The sequence below is a fragment of the Piliocolobus tephrosceles genome, chromosome 2 (assembly GCF_002776525.5).
Source record: "Piliocolobus tephrosceles isolate RC106 chromosome 2, ASM277652v3, whole genome shotgun sequence".
NCBI lineage: Eukaryota > Metazoa > Chordata > Mammalia > Primates > Cercopithecidae > Piliocolobus > Piliocolobus tephrosceles.
The window spans coordinates 98,311,589-98,330,462 of record NC_045435.1 but is presented as its reverse complement, the minus strand read 5'-3'; the positions used below and the strand labels follow the sequence as shown (position 1 = coordinate 98,330,462).

The following is an 18,874-nucleotide window of genomic DNA, read 5'->3' as shown; positions in this document are numbered from 1 at the left end:
CACAGTGCAGCCTTAAACTCCTGGGCTCAAGCTATCAGGAGTGTCTCAACCTCCCAAGGGGCTAGGACTACAAGTGTATTCCACCATGTCTGGCTAATTTTTTGTTTGTTTGTTTCTTTAGAGATGCGGGGTGGGTCTCGCTATATTGCCTAGGCTGGTCTTGAACTCCTGGCCTCAAGCAATTCTCCCCCCTCAGCCTCCCCAAACTCATAGGCATGAGCCACTGCACCTGGCCCCAAACACTCTTAATGGTAGCAGAGGGAACACTCCAAAAGTTCAATTCCAGAAGCCAGCCAAAGACTAATCACTCAAGCAGTCCTTTCTTAACATGTGCAAGACGTAAACAAATCAGGGTGTCTGGGTTAATTCGTTCTTTAATATCAGGTATTGCTGAATTGTCCTTCAGAAAGGTTGTGCTGGTTTGCATTCCCATCAGCAATGTACGAAAGAGCTTGTTTCCCCACAGCCTCATCAACAAAATGTGCCCATGTGATAGGTGAGAAATGTTATCACAGTATTGCTGTAATTAGCATTTCCGCAAATTTTGTGTGAGTTTGAAGAATTTTTTATTGAATGGAATACTTTTACAAATTATATTTTCTAATTATTTTGGGAGAAATGCAACTGACTTTTATGTATTCACATTATACGCAGCTACCTTGCTAAGCTCTCCTATTGTTTCTAATTCTCTGTAGATTCTTTGGGGTTTTATTTTCTTTTCAATCTTTACGCCTTTAGTTTCTCTTTCTTATCTCATTGCACTGGCTAGGGCCACCAGTGTAATGTCAAATAAGTAATTGTGAGCATCTTTGTCTTTCCTCTGATTTTAAAAGGGATACTTTTAATGTTTCCTTTTCAGGATTTTTTTGTTTTTGTTGGGGGGAGAGAGAGGTTTTTTTTTGTTATTAAATCAAATAATTTCTCACTTTTCTTAGGATTTTCCTTTAAAAATCACAAATTGTTGAATTTAATCAAATGCATTTTCTGCATCTATAAACATGATTATATGGTTTTCTCCATTGATCTGTTAAGTATTGATTTATTACTTGTATAAAGATAAGTATTTATATATTATCTAGGCCAGGCGCAGTGGCTCAGGAGGCTGTAATCCCAGCACTTTGGGAGGCCAGGGCGGGCGGATCATCTCGAGGTCTCGACCAACCTGGCCAACATGGTGAAACACTGTCTCTACTAAAAAATACAAAAATTAGCCAGGCATGGTGGCACATGCCTGTAATCCCAGCTGCTCGGGAGGCTGAGGCAGGAGAATTGCTTGAACCCAGGAGGCGGAGGTTGCAGTGAGCTGACATGATACCACTGCACTCCAGCCTGGGCGACAAGAGTGAGACTCTGTTTCAAAAAAAAAAGTATACATATATGTATATGTATATATACATATTTATATTTTCTAATAGTAAAACCATCTTTGCATTTCTGGTTAAAACTGTTTTTAACTGGCCGTGCATGGTGGCAGATTGCCAAGACAGGCAGATTGTTTGAGCTCAGGAGTTCCAGACCAACCTGGGCAACATAACAAGACCTCTTCTCTACAAAAAATATAAAAATTAGCTGAGTGTGGTGGGTGCACCTGTAGTCTCAGCTACTCAAGGAGGCTGAGGTGGGAAGATTGCTTGCTCCTGGGAGGTCAAGGCTGCTGTGAGCCGAGATTGTGCCACTGCATCCTAGCCTAGGTGACCAAGTGAGACACTGTCTCAAAGATAAAATAAAACTGTATTTACTGTGATATATTTTCTCTTAATGCACTATTAAATTTGATTTACTAACATTGTATTTAGAGTTTTTTGCATCCATTTTTATGAATGAAACGTATCTGACATTTCCTTTTTGTACTGTAATTTTCTAGTTGTGCTATCAAAGTTAAAAATCTTTGGGAGTATGTATCTTTGCCTATTCCCTGAAAAAAAATTAAATAAATTGGACTTCCTTTGTTGGAAGGTTTTTTACTTCTACTTTAATTTAGTCATTATAGAACTTTTAAGACTTTCTATTTATTCTTAAATCTGTTTTGAGTAATTTTGTTTTAGAAATTTAATTCACCTAAGTTTTTAAATTCATTGGCATAAAGTTGATGTTCATATCCAATTATATTTTCAGTCTTGCTATATCTGTATATTCCTTTATGCATATATAAAAGACTTATTTGTATCTTCTGTCTTTTTTATTTTATTTTTTTTACATAATTTCACTAAAGGTTTGTCTATCTTATTAATCTATTCAAGGAACTAATTTTGAACTTTGTTGATTCTTTTTCTTATACTTTTGTTTCTAGTTCCTTTATTTTTGTCTTAACTTTACTGCCTTCTTCCTTTACTTTCTTTAGATTTATTCTTTTGTGTTTTTTCCCACTTATGACGGTTGTTTAGTTGATTAATTTTCAGTCTTTCTGATTTTCTATTATAAAGCACTTAAAGCTATAAACCTCCTACAAGTACCACTTTTTATACCACCCATAAGTTTTGATATGTTATGGTTCTTACTATCATTCATTTATAAATCTTTTTAAACTCCCACCATGATTTCTTCTTTAACTTTTTAACTTAAAAACATATGGAGCTATCGCTATCTCTATCATCTCTATATCTATCTTCATTCCATCCTCATGGGTTAGAAGACTCAATATTTTTCTTAAGATATAAATTCTTCTCTACTATCGATTCAATACAATCTCAATGATTATATTTATTTAATACAATCAGTATTTGAATTTGCTTACATTTTTCCCATTCATTATTGCATCTCCGGCTGTCCTCCAGAGATCATTTTCCTTCTAGTCTTTATTTATTTAAATATGGAACACTTTACAAATTTGTGTGTCATCCTTGTGCAGAGGTCATGCTAATCTTCTCTACATCGTTCCAATTTTAGTATATGTGCTGCCAAAGCCAGCACCTTTTGTATCTTTTAAACGTTCAATCAAATCAGGTCTCTCACTGTGTGAGAGAATTGAAATTCTCTCAATTTCTGATTATCTCTATAATTATATTTATTTTACCCTAGTTCTTGACAGACAATTTTGCTGGGTATACAATTCTATGTGATCTATAATTTTCCATCCACATTTTGAAAATATTCTTCGCTCTCCTGGTTTCCTTGTTGCTTAACTTTCATCTTCTTTTTTTCTTGTTTTGAGACAGGGTCTCTCTCTGTTACCCAGTCTGGAGTGCGGTGGCGTGATCATGGGTCACTGCAGCCTCAACCTCCCAGCCTCCTGAGTAGCTGCGACTACAGGCACATGCCACCAAGCCTGGCTAATTTTTTTTTTTTTTTTTTTGTATATTCTTGTAGAGATGGAGTTTCACTATATTGTCTAGGCTGGTCTTGAACCCCTGGGCTCAAGTGATCTACCCGCCTGCACCTGCTTCTAACAGGAGACTGCTGAGGCTGTTCATTAGTCAGTGGCCTGTCTTCTCTCCAGCTGATTTTCAAGATCTTTTCTTTGTCATTGGTGCCCTGCAGCTTCACGGCAATGTGTCTAGCCATGGTTTTCTTTTTTATTTATCTTGCCTGAGATAAGTTGCATTTCCTGGATCTAAGAATTTGTTTTAAAAGTTTTAGAAAACGTATTGTTTTTATTTCATCTCCATTTTTCCTTGTGGAGTTCCAATTCGATACATGTTAAATCTTCTATCTACCAAGTCTCTTTACCTCTCTCTCACATGTCAGCAGTTTATTCCAGTTCTCTGATTCTTTGTGTCAAATCTGTTGAACTTTTCTCTTAGTGTTTTTATCTCAACATCAATTTGTCATTTTTGTCATTCAACAAGCTTTCATTTTTGAAAGTTCCTAATCTTCCTTCCAAAAGTGTCTGCTTTTTCCTGATTGTTGTTGTAAGTTCATTTTTGTAATTACAACCTTTAAATCCTTAAAAAGTTCATACAATAGCTGTTCTAAATTTTGTATCTGACAGTTTCAACATCTGCAGTCTAAAAGTCTGTGGTTTCTGGGTTCTGTTGACTCTTAGAGTGGCTTGTCTTCTCAAGCTGTAATCTCTTTGCTTGATGTACATCCGTGAAAGTCTTGCAGAATCAACTTGAAGAAATTTTCCTTCAGAGAAGGCTCGCTTCTGCCTCTGCTCTGAGCCAAGGGGTGCCCCACACCAGGAACTGTTACCCCTTCTGAGAGTTTTGGCTCAAAACAGAGTTTTAAGCTTAGTTTCCTCTCCTCGCTGCTGTTGCAAGGTAATATGCTCACAGTCAGTACTGCTCACCCTCCTCCTTCCGCCCACCTGTCTTTCCAGTTTGGCTCCATGCTGCACCACCTCACCACTGCACCAGCCTTGGCGCCCCATCTCTGTGGCCCAGGCTTCCAGCCCCACCTCGGGCCCAGCTCCTGGCCACTGCCGATGCAGATCTTTGTTTCATTTTGAAGAAAAGGTCCCTGGAGACCTCTCCTACCTTTTGCCAGACCATTGGTGTCTCAGTGTGTGTGTAAACAAGAAGTCTGAGTTATGGGGAAGTTGTAGGAGAGTTCCTCAGAATTAGTCAGACCTTCATGACAACAGAAGCACAGCATTTTCTAAAACATTAAAAATCTTAATTACACTAAAATTCCAGGATGGTTGGGCCAGTGGGGAATAAATCATGTTAACTAAGAAAGCAAGGGAGGGAGCTACTGAGAATATCAAGGTTGGAATCCATATTGCTTCCAGCCAGAGGCCAGTTCCTGGTCGGTGGCTCCCATGCTGGTCTCCGATGTTCAGGAAGTGGTGTCAGCAGAGACTGAGCTGCACCCTTTCTTTGGACAGATGGCAGGAGAAGAGAACTTCAAGGAAGAGCTCAGATCCCAGGATGCTTCCAGGAACTTGAACCAGCATGAGGCAGCAGGGCATCCACATTCCTGGTCTCCGGAGATGCTGTTACGCAGATTGAGGGCTGACCACACCAAGCAGGATGACAAGTTTGCCAACCTCCTGGATGTGGTGGGGGAGTTTGGCACATTCCAGCAGAGGCTAGTGGCCCTCACCTTTATCCCCAGCATCATGTCAGCCTTCTTCATGTTTGCTGACTACTTCGTGTTCACAGCCCAAAAGCCCTATTGCAACACCAGCTGGATCCTGGCAGTGGGCCCCAACCTGTCTGAAGCTGAGCAGCTGAATCTGACCATACCCCGAGCACCCAACGGCAGTTTCCTGATGTGCCTCATGTACCTTCCTGTGCCTTGGAATCTGGATTCTATCATCCACTTTGGCCTCAACGACACAGACAAATGCCGAGATGGGTGGATCTATCCTGACGCTAAGAAGAGATCGCTGATCAATGAGGTATGTCGTGTCATGGGTTGTCTGTAACTACTCTACAGGCTCAGAGTTGTGCCTCCCACCCTCACTGAACAGGTGGGGAAACCGAGGCTCAGAGATGGGAAGCCATTGGCCTGAAGTCACCCTGCAGAGGCAGGGCCTGGGCAGAAAATTAGGATTCCTGCTGCCCATTGCTGGCCCTGCCTATCTGTAGAGTACATTTGGGGTAGAGATGGGTGCTGCATGGCAAGGTTTCCTTCCATCTGTCCAAGAAATCGCTCCAGTAGTTGTGGCTCTGACCTGAGAACTCACAAAAAGTGGGGCTCGGAGAAAGAAGCAGCTTTGATCAGGCATTTGTACGGGGCTTCCCAATCCGAGCTGCAATCTAGGCCCTTTACAACACAGACCACACTAGCATGAATCTGCAGGATGGGCCTGGCATCTGCCTTTGGGTAAGGGTCTGCACTGATTCCTACCTTTGCTCAGTTACCCCCTGCCCCCCACACACATCTTGGCCTGTGCCTCTTGTCACTCTCTCCAGGCCCAGCTCTCCGGGTGGAGCAGGTGCCGGAGGGGTTGCAGAGATAACAGAGCAGAGGCAACAGCTGAGGCACGCTGCACACAGTTACCTGCCCCTACCCCAGGTCTCCTTGGCCTATAGGTTCCACCCTGGGATGAGGCTCAGTCTCCGGACCCAAAGGTGGGTGCCCGTGACCAATCCCTGTGTCTGACCCACAGTTTGACTTGGTATGTGGCGCGGAGACGAAGAAGGACACTGCACAAATCATGTTCATGGCAGGACCCCTGATAGGCTCTCTCATCTTCGGGCTCATAACTGACAAGTGAGTCCCCAGGAGTTTCTGCTGGCCCCCAAGCCATCCCACCTCCTCCTCATGGGCATTCAGGGTTGGAGTGTGTCAGGCTAAGGGAGGTGAGGATGGGGGTTCTCCAGGGACCCATGGATGGCTCAGGGCCTGGCCCAGGTATATCAGGCTGGGGCCAGCCAGGGAGATCCCGGCGCTTGGTGCAGCCTCCCTTTGACGCCTATAGGATGGGCCGCTACCCTGCCATCCTGCTGTCACTGCTGGGGCTGATCATCTTCGGCTTTGGGACAGCCTTCGTGAACAGCTTTCACCTGTATTTGTTATTTCGCTTTGGCATCTCACAGTCAGTGGTGGGCTACGCCATCAGCAGCATTTCTCTGGGTGAGACTGGGCCTCAATGGGGCAGGGCGGGGTGGCACAGGGACATGGTGGCACAGGCGGGTGACAAGGAGAAGTAGTGGCAGGGGGCGTGACGTCATAACCAGATGGCAAGGGGGCATAGCATGGCTGCAAGAGGGCATGGCAGGTGTGTGGTGGCGTGAGCACCTGCTGGGAGCCCATAGGACACAGAGTCAGGGCCCTAATTGGACAGGCAGAAGTGGAAGGAATCTCCATTCCTGGCTGCCTGGAGATGCCAGAGAATCAGTACCCTGACTGCTCTTCCACCTTCATCTCCTTCCTAACTCCCTCATACCCCACACCTTCCACCACACACTCCTTGCATACCCCCAAGCGCCACGAGTTACATTTACTGAGCCCTTAAGAAAGGCCATGCAAAAAAAAAGAAGAAGAAGGAGGAGGAGGAGGAGGAGGAGAAGGAGGAGGAGGAGAAGAAGAAGGAAAGAAGAAAGAAGAAGAAAAGAAAAAAAGGGGCAGGAGGAGGAGGTGGAGGAGGAGGAAGAGGAGGAGGAGGAGAAGAAGAAAGAGAAGGAGAAGAAGAAGAAAGAACCAGGTAGCTGCTAAGAAGAAGAGCCAGGCAGCTGCTAAGCCCTTTATATGCATTGTCTCATTTCCTCCTGATGCGACTCTCTTCAGCAGGCAGTATTCTATTACTCCTTCAGCTGAGGAGGACTCTTGAGCCTCAGGGAAGTTAACCAACTTACACAGGGTCACACAGCAACTAAGTGAAGAAGCTGGGACTTCAACCCAGGCCTATGAGATACTTAAGTACCCAGTGCAGCCTTATGGCTGCAGCTGCCTAGTTGCTCGGAGTTTCCTGGCAGGAGAACCTCTTCTCATTGGGATCCTTGGCCTAGGTGGCCAAAGCACGAATACACTCAGAACAAAGACAAGGACAGTGGTTCCTTGCCTGACCATGTGTCAGGCCACGTGTCTGGTATTGTGTCTTTTCTATGAGAGGCACATGGTCAGACAGGGGGTGTGCAGAGGGAGCAGCCAGGTGGAGTGGGAAGGAAGCTGTGTGTATGATTAGGAGACAAGGGTGTGCCCTGGCGGGAACAGAAGTGCTCTACCAGGCTCTGAGGGGCTGTCTCTGGACCCAGTGCAGAGACAAGCAGAAGAAGCTTTGCCTGATCTCAACTGTCCAGAGGAGGTGGGGATACCCAGGAAGGCTGAATGCAAGGGCAGCCCTGGGGACCCTGAAGTGACCATGGTTTTGTCCTCTTGGCTTCTGCACAGCCACTGAGTGGTTAGTGGGCGAGCACCGGGCCCACGCCATTATCCTGGAACACTGCTTTTTCGCTGTTGGGGCCATGTTGCTGACGGGGATCGCCTACAGTCTTCCCCACTGGCGGCTGCTGTTTCTGGTGGGTGGGGTACTTGCGGTCCCCCTCATCTCCTATATCTGGTGAGCAAGCGAGTACAGGGCATGTACAGGGCTGGGTCTGATGGGCTGGATGTCGATGAGAGTGGAGGGTCCTTGAAACTGTGGGAATGGGTGGGATTTCCCCTGGGAGAAAGTGCCTGTGGATGGGATGAGATAGGAAGGCACCAAGGGCAGAGCCTCTGAACCTCAGCATTAATCTCCTCCCCGACCCAGAGAAGACCCTCAAAGAGATGTCAGAGAGGTGGTCAGAAAACCAGAAGGAAGAGTGTTGAAGGTCAAGGGTTTAAGGACAAGGGAAGGGTCAGTGTTGAAGGCAAGAGGGGTGAGGCTGGGAAAGGGTCTGCCAGCCTTGGTGACCTTCTTGAGGTGGCTTCACTGCAGTGGCAGAGGGTTAAGGAGTGACTAGGAGCAGAAGGAATTCAGCCAGGAGATGACTTCCATAGAAAGAGGGAGAAAGGGATGATTTACACGGGCAACTAAGACAGAGTCAGGGAAGAGTATCAGATGTTTTGAATGTAGGGGAGTCACAGACAGGAACCTAAGAGATTGAAGCTGGGAGAGGACAACTGATGGGGCAAAACTTGGAGGAATAAGGGTTGAGAACAAAAGTGAGATGCCACAGCTAACCTTGGGCAGGTGGGGAAAAGAGAGGGACAAAAGAGAAGGCCGAGAGGGAGGTGAGAAGAAGCTGAAAGAACCCACGTGTGAAGGGTTAGGCAGTTCTGCATGAAACAATGATCATATTTAATCTTGACATTATTACATTTAATCTTGACCCCTCTAGAAGAAGTATGCTACTCACATGTCATGGGAGGTGGGGAGGAGGGAGAACTGAGGCTTCTGAGGGTGGAAATAACTTGTCCAACATCACACAGCTAGAAAGTGGGGCACCTGGGATTTGAACTCAGGGGCTGTCTCCAAAGCCCCTGCATTTTAACTGTACCATATGTAGTAAGGATGATAAAAGATGGGGTTAACAGCATGGGAGCTGGAAGCAGTGGCTCATGCCTGTAATCCCAACACTTTGGGAGGCTGAGGTGGGAGGAGCACTTGAGGTTAGGAGTTTGAGACCAGCCTGGGCAACACAGCAAGACCCTGCCTCTACACAAAATTTTAAAATTAGCCAGACCTGGTGGCACACACTTGTAGTTCCAGCTACTTGGGAGGCTGAGGTGGAGGATCACTTGAGCCCAGGAGATCATGGCTACAGTGAGTTATGATTGCATCACTGCACTCTAGCCTGGGCAGAAGAGTGAGACCCTGTTTCAAAAAAAAAAAAAAAAAGAATTCAGTCCACTTCAATTAAAAACTTTAATCTTACATCAGATCCACAGCTTTTTCCTGCCTCCTCGCTCAGGATAGTGGCCACGGGGGATGAGGTCTGTTCTGACCTATTGTTCTTCCTCCTATCTTCTTGTTCTGATTTTCCAGGTTCTAGGCATGGGATAGGGACATCAGGTAAAATAGACCAAAGACTGACATGGCAGGGGCTATTATAGTCTCTCAGGGTCCTCTGTAGGGTAGATATTCAAATGCCATCACTCTCGGGTCCATTCGTGGGTCTTCTGAGCACTGGAATTTCCTAATGCTCCCAGTGCTCTGTTTGTAACCTTCCTCAGCTCCTGTCCCTGGCAGTTTACCCCACAGCCTCTTTGTGTAGGGGTCTCCTCATCCTAGCACATGGGGTGCCTTTAAGACAGCAGGGTCCACTTGGCCAAAAAACCCCACTGTTCCCCAGCCTCCACCCTGTTGTGGTGGGCTGCTCCATTCAACCTCCTGCCTTCATTATACCCAGATAAGAGATGGGCATCATTCTCTGGGTTTATGTAGGCCCTCAAACTCCAGGTGACACATATTAACTCTCCTATAATCTCTCTTACTGTCTGGAATACCAGCGCAAGCCCCCATGTTTCTGAATTAGCAAGTTCCAGCCAGAGTGGGATGGTAGATGTCCTTTTTAAAAGGCAGTCCCCTCATCTATCTAAGGAGTTCTCTTGAACTCCCCTTTGCCTAGCTTGAGTAGATGAGAGCTGTATGGGGAGTGAGGAGGAGAGATTCAAGACCCTGTCCCTTCCATGAACTGGATTTCCAGCCTCTATCGGTAGGCTGTTAGCAATGAGCACCAATGTGCTATGGGTGCTCAAGGTCCCTCTTTTGACATAGTTATGTCCCCTAGGCTTTGGCTCTCTGGGCCTGTGATAGGAGGGGCAGTACCAATGATCTCTAATGTATCTTTGGGGTTATTCTTTTAGTGTCTTCATGGATAGTTCTGCTGATTTGTACTAGCCTCCTTATCAAACAGTAGCTTGGCCACATCCTTGGTGTTTTCTCCCAAACACACTTTGTTATTCATGGAAAATGAATCAACAACATGGCTAACATGAGCATTTGACAAATCTTTAAGTTCTGCTTCCCTTTTAATTATAAATTCTAATTTGTTTCTCTCTTCTCACATTTTACTGTAAGTAGTCAAGAGAAGCCATACCACACCCTCAGCACTTTGCTTAGAGACTTCTTCCACCAAATGTCTTATTTCATCACTTACGAGTTCCTTCTTTCACAAACACTAGGGCATGAATACAGTTCAGCCAAGTTCTTTGGCATTTTGTAGCCAGGATTGCCATTTCTCCAGTTTCTAATAGTTCCTCATTTGCATCTGAGACCTCATCAGAATGTCTTTATTGTCCATATTTATGTCAACATTCTGTTCATGACCTCTTCGGTGCATTTGTTACATCTCTCCCGTTGTGTCCTCCCTCCCATTCTCTTTGTCCTTGAGAGTTGGTATCCTTTTTTTATTCCTGTTTTTTCAGTGGACATGAGGCCAATCCCCCAGCTTTTTGAAGAAGTCTCAGTTTAATGACTTTCTTTAGGAGAGTTCGACAGCCTTAGAGTGGAAAATGATGACTGATTGCTGAACCCTGCTGGGAGAGAGGAGGAGCAGGGCAGGTATGAGGAATGAAGTTGACTCTAGTGTCTTGAGTGTGTGTTTATGGCAACCAGCCAGAATCGTGGTCAGGGAGGGAGTGGTGGTGTAAGAAATCAGCAGGCATAGTTTTATCAAAAAGTTATACCACCTTAGGGGACTGAGGCTGTACCAGTCCCCAAGTACATAGCTCTGCCTCTGTGTTCTTGGGCAAGCCTTTACTCCTCGAGCCTGGGAGTCAAATGGGGATAATCACACTAGGTCCAGGTTTGGATGAAGATTAAACAAGACTATATACACAAGGGCACCGAGCACCGTTATTTTTCACACATAAGTGCTTTTTATGCCAATCTGTGTGGATTCTGACAGCCTGAGAGGATGGGAAAAAACAGAGAGGACTTATTCTGAGGTCAAAGGCAATAGCGACGTGGCAGGGGAGAGATGGGACAGAGTAGAGACCTTCACTCACCCCTCCATTCACCCAGGCAGAGTGCTGGGCACTGGGGTCAGACCCAGGGTCCTGCCCCCTCACACTCCTCAGGCTGTTGGGGAGACAGGGAACAGGAGAAATCCCAACTAAAAGCATGGGAGCTCTACAGGAGGCTGTGGCGTGGAGGTCGGAGCCCTCAGGGTGCCTGAGCAGATAGGGATGGCCCCCCTAGATAGAAAAGGAGGGAGCTCTCGGTGATAACCGAGGGCAAATCAAGGAGGCTGGAGACAGAGGCAGCCAGTGGTCAGGGTGTCACTTAGCAGCAGTGGAGGCCATGTGAGGCTTAGACAGGGGAAGGCCTGACTGCCGGGGAGGAGCAGAGGGCAGCTCAAGGTCAGTGGTGGCCTTCAAGGCCCTGACATCTGAATCACCTCATGCTGGCACAGGATGGCCACAGATGAGGCCACGAGAGGGCCAGCAGGGGTCTCTGGGCATCATAGAACAATGAGATAAGAGAGGGGCTGGCCACGCAGGATTCTCCCGGAGTCCCCACGGTGGCTGATGATGAAAGGGAAGGTGAAGGAGGCCAAGCAGATGCTGTGCTATGCTGCAAGTGTGAACAAGAAGACCATTCCTTCAAATCTGCTGGACGAGGTAAAGGGCTTCCAGCCAGGAGTGGGGCCGGAGCAGTGGGCTGTAGAAGGGCCCCTTCCCTCCTCATCCCTTCAGGTGGGACATTGGTCCAGAGGGTGCCCCCAGTCCTCTTCTTAAGGACAATGGTGACAGCAAAATTGAACCCTGCCAGGGAAGGCCAGACGCCAGCTGGCACTTTCAGGGACAGGCAGGCCTTGTGGGTGCTGTGGGGCTGGGGAGCAAGCTGGGGTCTTGGCTCTGCCTCTGACTGGTTCTGCTTGTTCTGTAGGTGCAGCTGCCCAGAAAGAAGGTGACTCAGGCCTCTGTCCTGGACTTCTGTAAGAATAGGCAGCTCTGCAAGGTGATCTTGGTGATGAGCTGTGTGTGGTGAGTATCCAGGGCTCGCTGGCAGGGACTGAAAACAGGTGCTCAGGCTGGAAACTATAGGGAGAGGATGGGGATGGTCAGGCTGCAGGGGAGGCAGCCCAAGGACACAGATCACAGGTCTCTGTGCTTATTTCTCTCCTCTGTTCCTACCCTGACCCTTGCTGCTCTGCCTCTGTCTTTATTCCTGTGTGTGTGTGTGTGTGTGTGTGTGTGTGTGTGTGTGTGTGTGTGTGTATGCACGCGCACGTGCCTCCTGGCTTCATCCAGGTTTACCGTCAGTTACACCTATTTTACGTTGAGCCTGAGAATGAGAGAGCTGGGAGTGAGCGTCCACTTCAGACATGTGGTCTCCAGCATCATGGAGGTGTCTGCCCGGCTGTGCTGCATCTTTCTCCTCCAGCAGATTGGGAGGAAGTGGAGCCTGGCTGTGACTCTCCTCCAAACCATCATCTGGTGCTTGCTTCTCCTTTTCCTCTCTGAAGGTACAGCTCATCCTTCCCCTGTGGGTTGCCCACAGCCTTCCTGCTTCTCAAAACCCCTCCCCACTGCCACCTGCCCTGGCCGGCCACCTAGACACCCTGGGAATCAGCCTCCTGCACCTATAGCCCACCCACCCCACAGAGGCCCCAGCACCTCCAATCCCTGGAGCACTACCCTTCCTGGGTGGGGTCTCCCAGACAGGGCACCCACACTCTCTCAGAGGCCTGAGGAAGGAGGGTGTACTTTCCAGAGGACAGCAGGCAGCAGCCTTCTCCCACCAGATTCCAATCCACCTTAGAAGTAGGTCTAATGGTTACATGTGAATAGATGATGGCAAAAATATTCCTTCAACTGCTGCCCAGGCCCACCTGTCATCTGTAGCCCCTTTGACTGGGAAATGCCTGTTGTTCTCTGTAGCTTCACCAGGAATAACCTGCCCACTGAAAATTGAGTGTAATGTGGGGCTCAGCACTCAGGAACAGCTCTTGTATGGAGGCCCCTCCTTTCCAGAGGGGCTGAGTGCTGCGTTCCTGCGGGCTTAGCACTAGAAAAGGAAACAGGAAGGGCTGGTGTTATCTTCAGAATCTCAAAGAGCCCTAAACAGTGGATGTGCCACAGGTCCTAGAGCTGGAGCGATCTGTGCAGCACACGCGCTTAGAATGACTGCCTGCGGAGCCTTTTCACAGTCCAGCGAGGGCAGCGGAGGCTAGATCCGGGCCTGCTGGAGGGGTTCCCTCCCTTTCTCCAGGGCTGGAATTGTGTGTGTCTGGATTAGGACCTTTCCACTCCCAGATGCTGGCAGTGTAGATTGGGTAACACAAAATGTGGAAACAAATTTATTATTGAATGTCTATTGCCTGGTGGTTTTTAAAAACGCGGGTCTACGCTGAGTCAAGCAGAAATATGTAAACTCAGAAGTGTGAGAGAAACTAGGAATGGACTCCCCAGTAGATAAAACTGGATCTCTGATTTCATCCCAGAGACAAGAAAAGCCAGGACTGAAACGGGAGTGAGGCTGGGGCAGGGTCCTGCAGAGGCTGCCAGGCAGGCAGGCAGGGGCTGAAGCCCCCAGCTTCACCAGGTCTGAGGAATGGGCTTTCTCCAGTTTCCCCTTCATTGTGCCTGTCTAGCTGGCCAGAAAACATCCTGGAATGTTTGGGACCTATCCCAGCCATTCAGGCCCCAGGAACCAAACACCCCCTTACTCTGACCACCTTGCAGAGCCCTGGTGGTACAGCCCTGAGCAGGGGTTCCAACCCAGAGGACACAGGCCTGGCCCTGAGTGGATCCCCAGTGGGGTGAGGAAGCTGCAGTTGGGTGAGGAGGTGGAACGAAGACACAGCTTTGGAGGCAGAGATGGGGGTGTTGGGTGTAGCATGGGAGACAGTGGCCTGAGAGGCCATGGGGGTCCTAGGGGACCTCCCCCCGCCACTGACCAACTCTGCACTGCAAATGTCCTGCCTTCTGGACTGACTGGGCCTCTGACAGCTTGCCCCTCCTCTGATGGAATGCCTGAGCCTGCTGGCCAGCTGGGCAGGTGGTGTGGAAGGCTGTTCAGATGCCTTCTAGGAGGGGTCAAGGGAGGGCTGATGGGCGGGCCTCCTTCACCCGCCCCAGGGGAGGATGGCCTCAGACTCAGGCGGCCACGTTGTCCGGCCACAGAGCTGAAATCCATGACGATCTTGGTGCTCACACTTGGAGAGTTCAGCCTGGCCGCCACCGTCACTGTGTTCTTCCTCTACACCGCCGAGCTCCTCCCCACCGTGCTCAGGTATGGGGTCTGGTGGGCGAGGGGGCCATGGCGGCATGGGCAGGGACTGACAATGACAAGATTAATGCAGCAAGTAAGACAAGCATTCACCTGGTGACAAGCACTGTGCTAAACAGCTTACATAAGTGATCTCATTTAAACACCCCAGAAAATCCCCCAAATGCCATCGCTAACCCTATTTCAGATGCAAGACCAGATAGATGAAGGCACTCGATTAAGGGCAGACAGAGCAAGCAGCAGAGCTGGGATTTGGACCCAGGCAGCCTGACTCCAGCCCCTGCCTTGCACTCACTGCCTGCAAAGTGTTTGGGCCACTCGGAGGCTCAGATCCTTCCCTGAGGTTGGTGATGGGAGCGCTGTCTTCCTGCCTGGCTGGCATCACTGCCTGTGTCCTCTCCCTGCACTTCCACACAATGCTGCATGGTTTCTGCCTCTCCCCCTCCTCATCTCCCTTGAGGAGGCCCAGAAGAAACGATTGTCTACTTGGAATCACACAGCGAGGACGGGACAGGGTGGAGACTGGAGGGTGTGGGGTTTCATGTAGCTGCTGGCCTGGCCCAGCCTCTGAACCCGACAGACCTCTCAGAGGAGCTCTCACCTCCATTTTCAGGGCAAGAGGTCTGGGGCTGGTGTTTCTGGCCTCGGCGGCTGGAGCCATCTTGTCCCTGACAATCATCAACCAGACCCACTCCCTCCTGCCCATCTTTCTCTGCTGCGTCTTAGCCATCGTGGCCTTTTCCCTCTCCTTCCTGCTACCGGAAACGCGAAATCGGCCCCTCTTCGACAGCCTGGACCACTCCCCACAGATGAGGTAGGTGTGGGAGCCTCCTGGGCTGTGCCAGCACGGGGCCTGGCTCTGAAGCCTTGGTACAGAGAGCATGTGGGGCATTGTCCATCCCCGCTCCTCTGCCAGAGAGCCTGTGATCCGATCCGAAGGCTGCCATGTCTGCAGCAGTCTCCCTGCTCCTCTGGCTGCTGCTGCCTACCCAGCCTCTGCCAGCTCCCATCTTGCTGCCCCTCCTGACCCGGGCTGGGCCATGTCATCTCCTTTCCTTGCCCCTGCCTGCCTGTCTGGATGGGGGCATTGCTTTTGGGCATACCCTCCAGGGGCACTCCTCCCAGAGGCTCCCTCTCCTCTCAGGGACAGAGGACTGGCTTGGAACCAACTCTGAGTACATCTCTTTTCCTGTCTGAACTCCTAGTTCCTCATAAAAAACCCAGTCTTGATGAAGGACTCTGGCCTCTTGGCCCCAGCAGCCCAGGACCCCATTTGGGAACTGGGCTCTACCCAACACCTCCGTGGGCACTTCTGGCCTCTGATCTCCCAAGTGTCCGCTGGAAAAGACTTGTCATGATTGGCAGAACCATCCCTTCTGGGATTTGGGCCAATGAACATGCTCTCCCTGGACCTGAGGGGACCCGAGCAGCAGTATGGAGCAGAAGTTGCCAAGGCCCTAGAGTGTCCTCTGCTCTGTGCCACAGGAGTCACTGCCTCTGGCCTTTCTCTGCCCTCCTCCTTACCATCTTCCTCCTGCCCTCCCGCCCTGCTCTCATTCGAATCACACATGCTAGGCACTGTGCCAGGGCTTGACTGTCAAAGGTCAGAGGTCAGCACTCCCCACCCTTGAGAAAGCCATAGCTTAGGTGAAGACAGATAATGCAAACAGCTAGTGCTAGCGGACTCTGACAGTGGGATGTACAGGATCTATAGGAACCTAACAAGGGAAGAATGTTCATTTGGGGAGTTGGGGAAAATGTCACAGTGACATCTGAGTAGGGCTTTGAAGGATGGATAGAAACTTGCCCCCCCCGTAGAGAGAGGAAGGTCAGCGCCGCACAGGGAGAGCAGATAGTGGTTATGGGCACAGTTTCCATGTGCCGCAACCTCCTAGTGTGTGCGTGGAGAGGTTACCTCATACCTCTGAGACTCAGTTTCTTCATTTGCAAAGTGGGATGAGAACAGAGTAATAACAATAGCTAAGATGTATTGAGCATTTGCTATGTGTTAGACCCTGTTCTATACATACCTTATCTCTCTCTATCCTCAAAACAATCAAATGCAAGGTAGGTCCTATCACTATCCCCATTTTACAGATGAGAACACTGGGGCACAGAGAGGTAAGGCCATGTAGCCCAGCCATCCCCCATGGGTTTTTTTTGAGAGGATTAAACCTACAAAAAGCAGCTGGCACAGGGTCTGGCATGTGGCAAGTGCTCAGTAAATGCTAGCAGTGAAGATGGTGGACCAACTTCAAAGACACAGGAAAGAGAAGGGTCTCACGAGGGTTGGGAGCTGGAGCAGGCCTGATTCTGGAGGCTCCTGGCAAAGCTCGACTGGGGACCTGCCGGAGTGAGAAAGGCTCACCTCTTGGGAACGCAGGGTTGGGTGCTGCTGAAGGCACAAGCCGCTGCTTTTCTCAGCTTCTGGAAAGATGTGGCCCTGGACTTATCCTCTGATGGCTCTTTCAGGAATAAGGTCAAGGACATGACGATTGAGGATACGTCATCTGATGATAGGTCGTCTGATGATATGTCTGAGGAAGCGGCCAAGAACGTCGTTCTCAATGCCCAGATCCTGAGATTGGACCCATACCCTGTCTCTAAACCTGCCTTGGAGCAATAAAGAGGAAGCAAACATTCAGGCTCCCCAAGGGCCAGGCCCCCAGACCATCTTGGGTTGGAATCGAGTGGCCAAGTATGGGGTTGTGGATTCCAGGCCACAGATTCCAGGCCCAGTTCAGTCTGTGGGGCAGGATCAGTCCTGCTCCCGGACCAGCCCTTGACATTAAAAAAAATGGCCCCCCTTCTGCGGGAGCTCTGCTGTGATTCATTCCAATAAAGGTACAATGTTGGTCTTGAGATGGCTGGGTCAAAGTTGGCCATGCGTGGAGAATGCAGAGGCCCTTGGCCTGGAGGAGGATGGGTTAGACAGACTCCTTAGTGTCTTTGTCTAATCACTCAGGGACAGTAAGGAGCTCTCTGGATGGGGGCAGAGGAATGGGGAGGGCAATGTCAATGAGGGCCAGAGGTGGAGCGAGGGCAAGACTGTGTCTGCACACCAACCACACCTGCTAGCCCACGCATCCGCTAGCATGGCGGGTTTCCACCTGAAGCACAGGCTGAGGACAGATTTCAAAGCTCCATTTATGCACTAGTCAGGGCAGGGATGGAACGTAAAGGAACAATGAGAACTTCTCTCATTTGTCCCATTGTACAGGGTTTTCTCACCATCTTTTCACTGATGCTGCAAATAAGCATGGCCTTGGGAATTACCCAAATCAGTCCACATCCCTGGGGATGTTTCCTGATGGCTCCATCCTAGCTGACCTCTAGCCTCCACCACTCTGAGGATAAGCCCCCATACCCCAGCTCACATCCTAACTGCCCTGCAGGTGATTCTGCCCTTCCCAGCTGGCATGGGGGCTCTGCCAGGCAGGGCCCAGGACTCCTCAACCAGACTGTGAAGTCCTTGGGTCAGGCCCTCGGCACTACCTCCTCTCTCCCTGGGAGAGGAGGAGTCGGGGCCTGTCTTACCTCCTCCATGCTTGCCTAGTTTATTGGAAGATCATGGGCTTGCAGAGAATAGCTCTGGTTCGACTCCTTGTCGCCTCTGAGGGAGGAAGACAGAGAAGCATGTCAGTTCTCATGGAGCCAGGGCAGCAAGGCCACGGATCTCCCGGGCAGGTTGGAGTCCAGTGAATCAGGGAGTGGCCTCCAGCATTCCTGGCACTCTGGATCCGCTCCCAAGCTTTGGGGCACCAAGAAGCTGGTGTCCATGCCTTTCCCTTTCAGTGTCATTTTCGGTGCCTACTGTTCTTAACTGGGTTTCCTAGTATGGTCTCCAAAGCGGGGTTTGAAGGGCCCAGAAAGGGATCTCACGAAGTATCTGTCCCTAGGACCACAGGATGCTTGAGAAGTCTGTGTTGCTCTTTCTGGCAGAGGCCTGTGTGGGAGCTGTGATGCCAACATATTAGCCTTATTTAAACACCTCTCCTCAAGTTACTTTGCCAGGAATCACCTAGTGCCATAGGGGACAGGAGGAAGAGAGGGGTCAGGACAGAAAACTGATGGGGCAGTGTGGGTGTGAAGGAGCTGGTTGTACAGGCTGTGGCTGTCGGCAAGACCAACTGCACTCCTACACGCTTTCAAGTTTTCTTAGGTGGCCAAGGCTTGTCAGTCAGTTCCAGATAGGACCTATCTAGTTGTTTACTGAATCAATGGCTATTATTATTATTATTTTGAGATGGAGTCTCTCTCTGTTCCCCAGGCTGGAATGCAGTGACTGGATCTCGGCTCACTGCAAGCTCCGCCTCCTGGGTTCACACCATTCTCCTGCCTCAGCCTCCCAAGTAGCTGGGACCACAGGCGCCCGCCACCATG

The 18,874-nt window shown here is 49.5% G+C and overlaps 1 protein-coding gene and 1 non-coding gene across 2 annotated transcripts; one reads left to right on the top strand and one right to left on the bottom strand.

Annotated features, from left to right (window-relative positions):
* Nucleotides 1-2,803: 2,803 nt before the first annotated feature.
* Nucleotides 2,804-2,910, bottom strand: LOC111555615. Its single transcript, XR_002735571.1, has one exon. It is a non-coding gene; the product is annotated as a U6 spliceosomal RNA (small nuclear RNA).
* Nucleotides 2,911-3,914: 1,004 nt separating this feature from the next.
* SLC22A14 (solute carrier family 22 member 14) lies at nt 3,915-17,353 on the top strand. Its single transcript, XM_023231837.2, has 10 exons — nt 3,915-5,281; nt 5,996-6,099; nt 6,308-6,462; nt 7,720-7,888; nt 11,757-11,877; nt 12,146-12,243; nt 12,511-12,725; nt 14,386-14,494; nt 15,105-15,305; nt 16,964-17,353. The coding sequence occupies exons 1-10, from the start codon at nt 4,700-4,702 to the stop codon at nt 17,115-17,117; spliced, it is 1,908 nt and encodes a 635-aa protein (XP_023087605.1). The 5' UTR covers nt 3,915-4,699; the 3' UTR covers nt 17,118-17,353.
* The last annotated feature ends 1,521 nt before the right edge of the window (nt 17,354-18,874 follow it).